General features: G+C 32.0%; 1 protein-coding gene across 1 annotated transcript in view; it reads left to right on the top strand.

Annotated features, from left to right (window-relative positions):
* Positions 1–2,481: 2,481 nt before the first annotated feature.
* Positions 2,482–7,027, top strand: part of LOC106672674 (golgin subfamily A member 2-like) — a 31,109-nt gene continuing 26,563 nt past the window's right edge. The window contains exon 1 of the mRNA XM_014404282.2: positions 2,482–2,661. Within this exon, the coding sequence (XP_014259768.1) occupies positions 2,640–2,661 (22 nt within the window). The 5' untranslated portion in view covers positions 2,482–2,639. The remainder of the gene's footprint in view (positions 2,662–7,027) is intronic.

Genomic DNA, 7,027 nt, shown 5'->3' with positions numbered 1-7,027 from the left:
AACATTAATTGTCTTTTTCGATGTAAAAGGTTGGTAGGACACGTTTTTTTACAAGAAAAACGAACAAACCCAAAAAATCGAAAAAAAATTGTAGTCTTTTTTTATGTAAAATTCTCGGTTACGTTTTTTTCCAAGAAAATCGCAAAAAAAACCAAAAAATCGAAAAAAAATTTATTATCTTTTTCGATGTAAAAGCCTCGTAGGACAGTTTTTTAAACTTTTTTTTTTCAAGAAAACCGCAAAAAAAATCGAAAAAAAATTTATTGTCTTTTTCGATGTAAGAGCTCGTTGGACACGGTTTTTACGTTTTTTAAGATAAATATAAGGAGAGGAGAAATAAAATAAAACGTCAGAACAGTTTTATTTTAGTTCATAACTTTTTTCTCACTATAAACGACATACAATCTAAACGTTTTTAGTATAGCATGAAAGAAGAGATTTTTCCCTTTCCAAAGGTAGTATTACCGTTCAGAGGAATTATGAATTTTTAAGAGGAACACTGAGCATGCGTGAGAAAAAAATTGCAAATCTTGCCCAAATGATTGTTTATTTTATCTTGTCTTGACTATTTAGAACATTCATATTTAAAAGAGTTAAAGGATGTTTAAAACCAATCCGATTTGTTCTTAAAAATATTTTTTTTGAAATACTTCTCTCGTCTATGCAATGATATTTGTACAAGAAATGCTTAACAAGGTATTCACATGTGTAAAAATTTACTTATTCTCAGACATTCTAGCGGCACTGAAAGCTTTAAGCCGGGAACACACTTACCCGTTGCAACGCCATGTGACGCTACCCAATGCTTCTCGACGCAAAAACAAAGTCCAATTTTCCATAAGATTGTATTAACTCCGTGCTCACCTTCCCAATGTTATGCAACGCTACTCTACTCGATGTTCTGCGATCCCCACTGTCCAGATTATCGTCGGGTTGCATCGAGTACAGTCGAAGGCAAAAGGACCGGACACTCATATTTTTATTCAAACTACATGCATTATTGTCGGCATATTAATTACACCATACTTATTTTAATATAAACCAAATTAACCGAGATCAAAAATTCATTAGATTTCATTTAAAAAAAAAAATTTTAATGGTTTGGTAGAAAATTGATCAAAACACTGGAATACCATTTTTTGATATAATGAATTTAACTAACGATTTATTACACGGTTTTGTCATAATATTTAACTAACAATTTATTTCATGGTTTTGCTCATAAAATTACACCATTTTCGTCGAGTAGCGTCAGGACAGGACACTCATATTATTTGTAGTTTATTTCAAACTATGTGTATGTAATTGTGTCGTTATATTAATTACAACATTCTTATTTTAATATAAACCAACTTAAACGAGTCTTATAACCAACATTTCACTAGTCTTTATAAAAGTTATTTAATTATGATGGTTAGGAAGAAAATTTATCAAAAAACCGGAATAACTTTATTTAAAAGAATTACATTTAACTAACAATTTATTACATGGTTGGGGCTCATAAAATTTAACTAACAATACACTCGGTTTTGCTCAAAATAGTGCATTAAGAACAAAAGAGGCGTTGCGAGCGTGATACACGCGCTTGACGTCGCATAGATGTGCACACCCTACGAAAACGAGACACGGCGTCACGTAGCATATGGTAGCGTCGCATAGCGTTGCATCGGGTAAGTGTGTTCCCGGCTTTAGAGTTCCTCTTGAACTCAAAACATATTTGGGAACGCTTAACAACTCTCTAGCTTTTTTGAAAATGAAATCACGTCTGATGCGGTAGGACGCGAGGGATTGAAGAAACAAGCCGACAAACTAGCAAAAGCAGCAGCATCCCTCAAACTCGTTGGATCAGGAACTACAAATTGCATAAATAAGTTTATAATATTAGGACAACACTCTTGGCAATGTATCATCAGTGATTTAATTAACAATGAATACTGAAAATTTTTAGGATTTTTTATAATCTATTTTTCTTCTATAACCGAAACAGCTAATGGAAAAAAAATGGTTGAGGTTCATTTTTTGCAACAAGCGTTAAGTACATATATAAAAGGATTCGGGAGTTCATATAAATTAGATTGTTTTGTTAATTATTTACTTAAATCTATAATATATAAACTATTAATATGTGATCCTTATGTAAGGAAAAAACGGACACGATTCATTCCAATAATTTCTTGTTAATTAATTGGTTTATCAGCCTTACGTTTAGCTCTGGTATGACATGGAAGGATATTGTCAGAATCAAAAGTTAAATCGAACAGTCGAAATAAAAATGTAGGTTAGTAAAAGTGGAAGATCGATTATGAAGGGTTCGTGTGCCTACATGACCTGCACAATAAATGACAGAAACATAAATAACTATATATCTAGGTGATACTGCCTGGTATTGCCAAGCTCTTATCCATCAGAGCTGAGCCCGGGTCCCATTCTATCCTGCCCCTTCTTCTATTTAGCCTCTTTCCGAGGTAATTAATTATTTCTTCTCCCACCCACCACTTATCTTCTTCCATTCACTCTCTGCCCACTGGACAGCACAGTTTGACTCCTTACCCGAACCGGCACGGGTGTTGACGAGAGAAAAGTTAACGTTCGTTCTTCTGGTTTTTGAAACTGTTTTTTTTTCACCTCATTTTTACAAGATGGAACTGGTGAAACAGGCAGGTAGGAATTTAAAATTATAAACCAAAATTTTGCTTGATCTTCACATAATAAAAAGATTGAGAAATATTTGTTAGAAGAAAATTTACTTTCAGCTTCAAACTAACCTCGAGGTTATCCATAAATCATCACATCAGACATCCTTCTTCAAAATAGATTAACAAGGAAAACATTGATCTCCAAGAAATCAGTTGATAAAAATTTCTAAAAGCAAATTCTGCACAATCAAGTTCAGTTTTCAACATAAAAATTGTAAATAAAGATTGATTTTAATTAACTGGAAGCTTTTAATTGTAGTACAAAGATTATCGCACTACATTATGAGCTTAAAGGTAATGCTTTGTGTGTACAAAATAACGGAAAATTTACTATGACATCAAAAGTCTCTTTGGTTCTAGTGCATCTTTACAATTCGTCTTGGAATATTTAACGTTTGTCTTTTTTCTTATATAAACTTACCCACAGCTTCATTGCAACATGAATGAACCACATAAATTACTATTTTCAGCAATTACAAAATCCCTTGTTAATAGTGGCCTATTTACTTTGTCTGTCGTCCATGTGACATCGGTGAAAGTCAACTACGAAACAAGTATCACCTATTTGACAGTTCATCCGCAGGGCAGAAAGGGTGAAACATTAAAAAAACCTTATCGTTTACAATTCAGTTAATTTAAAAAAAAATTTAAATGTTTCATATAATTTTTTTAAGGAGAGTAGTGAGCCTTTTTTGAACCAAAAAATTTAGGTCAGAGACAGAATTAGAGATTTAGAATAGGTTCAAATATTCCTTTGAAAGTTGTTAATCGTGTGTTCCGGTAAAGCTTGCCCTGATGTACTTGCAATTAGTCATACCTTACGCTTTCTGAATGTTCTAGCCTTTTTTTGTTATAAACTAACTAAAACATCGTCAATCTACTCCCTACTGGAAGAGGGTGTATACAATTTTTACCAAGAAAGGAAAAATTTCCAGGTCGATTAAAAAATCGCTTTTCCGGAAGAGGTACATCTTTCTCAAAAACCCTCCATCATGTTAAAACGATAATTTTTCCCATTTTGCAGAACAACCAAAGCCAAATCATTTAGCGAAAACTATTTCCAAAGAACATGAAGGAACGGAGGAATTATACTTTTGGCATAAAAAATTTATAGCTTTGTCATAAGATTGTTGCAAAAAATTGAGGAATGACTTTTTTTTTTAAATACTATGAATTCTTATTGCACTAAGGAAAATAAAACACACAAAAATTTCTTGTAATAGACCGAATAGATAGACTAAATGGCAGGCTACAGGGAAAATTTGAGCTCGATCAAACAATTTCTCCTGATAATTTTAGCTTTTTCACTTGCCACTACGCTTTTCATCAAAATCCTTCATTATATTTAAACTTTTCTTTTTGTGGAACAATCACAATGAAACAATCGTAGTGAAGAATGTGTTAAAAAGAAATTCCCAGGAACAGAAAAATATTTTTTATGGATGGAAACAAATGCAAAATTTTGTCTCTATTTTATTTTAAAGAAAGAATGACAATTTCAGCAAAAAACCTAAGCTACCATTTTTTAATATACTAAGACAAATCAACCACAAAAAAATTGGGTGTGTCAGATTTTGGTAAATTTTTAACAGGAAACATTTAAGGTTGATCAGAAAATCGTTTCTCTGAGTTTTTCACTTTTCGGTACACTTTTGGCTAAAATCCTTCACCATATTTAAACAATTGTTACATAAAAATCCCCTACTACATACAAAATCATGTAGGAGAGGAGCAATACATTTTTTGAAGAACAAAGGTTTAAAACTTTATCACAACTAAGGTTGTTGTCAAAAATTAACGAGTTCTATTTTTAAATAGCCCTAAATACGAATTTTTAGTCGATGAAGAAAATAATCAAAAAATAAGGTTGGTTGTACTAGACCACTTAGTTTTCGAAAATAGGCGAAAAATTTAAATTCCATCAGAAAATCGCTTCCCTTAAAAAGTTGAATTTTCTCAAATTTCGGTACACTTTTCTCCAAAATTCTTCAACATATTGAAACCATAAGTTTTTCATTTGATAAAATCATCAAAAGTTAAAAAAATGTATTGAAGAATGTTTTTTTAACCTGCAGTAACGGAGAAATAAATAGATGTTCTACATTGTCACAAATTTACGTTCTCACTAAAAATTAACCAATCAATATTTTTTTTAAAAATCCAGATAGAAATTGTTAATATAATAAAGAAATTATACCAAAAAATTGCCTGTAATGATTCAAAGAGATTTTGACAGGCAACAGGGAAAATTGAGCTCGATCAGAAATCCTTTCATCATATTTAATCAATATTTTTTTCATCTTGTAGAAAGATCAAAGCCAAACACTCTTTTAGAGCATTTTTATTTAAAAACATGTAGTAGCGAAGAAATAAATTATTTTGTATAAAAATGTGTCTAAACATTAACAATTTTAGATTGTTACTAAAAATCAACGAATCGCTATTTTTTAAAAACGTAGTAGCTTCAAATTTGTAGTATAATGAGGAAATTAGATTTTTAAAAAAGATTGCTTATAATAGATTAAAAAAATGTAGTAAATCGGCAGACAACAGGAAAAACTGGATCAAAAAACCGCTTCTCCTGTTGCATTTTTTGACTTATTGATACATTTTCTCCAAAACATTTCATCATATTTAACCCGTCTTTTTTTCATTTTGTAGCTAGCATTTTTTTAATAAAATATGTAGGAGCGGAGAAATAAATTATTTTGCATAAAAATAGGTGTAAAATTTTATCACAAATTTACGTTATTACTAAAAATTAACGAATGACTAGTTTCAAAAATCCAATCTACGAATTGGTAGCAAACCAAGAAAAATAAGAATAAAAATATTGGTAATAAAATAGTACCAAAAATGGCAAATTTTTTCTTTGGACATTATACGCAACTCTTCCACACGTGGCTATGGCAGGAATATGTTCCTAATTCAATTTTACGTTTATACATTCATGATTTTGAAAAAAACAGTTTTAAAGCTAATAATATACAGTATATGATTTACAAACTACAATTGGGAAGACGGCAGGTAAATAACCTCGACGTCCTCCCACAATTCACGCTAATAAATACATTCATACGAGAAGAACCTTTCAAGCTATATGTACAAATGTAAGTTGGGTAATCGCCGTGGATTTAATATTACTCGGTGACTCGTCCACCTAGCGTTCATTCATACATAACTAACCTACCTAAATCCACAGTTCCATGTGGTACTCTATATTCCTCCGCAGACCCGTCCATTCAGACGTTTGCGCTTATAAATACATTCACAAATAGGAGTAGTCACCGGGTTTTTTTTATTACTCCGGTGCCATATTCCATTTCATATCACAAACATATATTAAATTGGGGGGGGGGACGTCGGTGGCCGCAACAGTTTAGGCATTGACACGGCGCTAATCACTGTAAGGTAAAGGTCCAGGGTTCGAATCCAGCTGCCCTAAATTAGAACTCGACATCCTTACAAATAAGCTTTTTTTTTCAAAAACACCGGCACCCTGATGGCTGATATGACCTCTGCTGCTGTGAACCCTCGTAAAAATAAAAATAAATAAATAAAATTAATATATTAACTTAGGCTATTTTGGCAGCTATGTGACGTACTCGATATTCCGTCCCAAATTCGCCCCACTCGACGTAATAACGGAAAGCCACTTATATAGGGATTCCTATATGCAACCATAAACAAACCATAATTTACCTATGCAGGCACTGTTAGGGCCTAAATTTTTTCTGCCAACATAAGATATGTTGCATTTTTTAAGGTATTCTTGCTGTAGTTTACAGTCAGATATATGTTTTGAAGTGACTCCTTCCCAATTCCGTTTTTTTTATCGGGGCTACCAACAGTGAAGTCATTTCAGCCCCCACTCACTGCTATGACCGATGGGGTACTCGATATTTCATCAATAATTGAATTATTCACAAATTTAATTTAATATATATACATAAATAAAATATATAGATTTTTTACAATTAAACATACCCACATAACATGTATACACATGCAATATATACAGTATTTGTACTATCTTTATGTCAGAACTCATGTCTGCTCGCTCCCTGTAAAGGGCCAAGCTAAATTCTTATTATTGCTATTATTTCCATTTCTTATATTTTGTATTAGATAATTTATTTCACTTAGTTCACTATATGCAACGACAAACGTTTGTTAATTCAAGTGCCAGATTTCTTAAACTCTCTGTGACCTTATTCTTAGGGGACCCTCGATCAAGAATAAAGTATTTTTTCTTTCTCTCTGTTCATTTCAATTTAATGGAAAATAAAATTCCAAGGGCTGTGCTTGGAATCCAGAACCGCTAGCGTGTG

This window comes from Cimex lectularius, unplaced genomic scaffold (genome assembly GCF_000648675.2).
Source record: "Cimex lectularius strain Harlan isolate CLEC.00 unplaced genomic scaffold, Clec_2.1 scaffold218, whole genome shotgun sequence".
Lineage (NCBI taxonomy): Eukaryota > Metazoa > Arthropoda > Insecta > Hemiptera > Cimicidae > Cimex > Cimex lectularius.
This window is presented reverse-complemented; position numbering and strand designations above follow the sequence as displayed.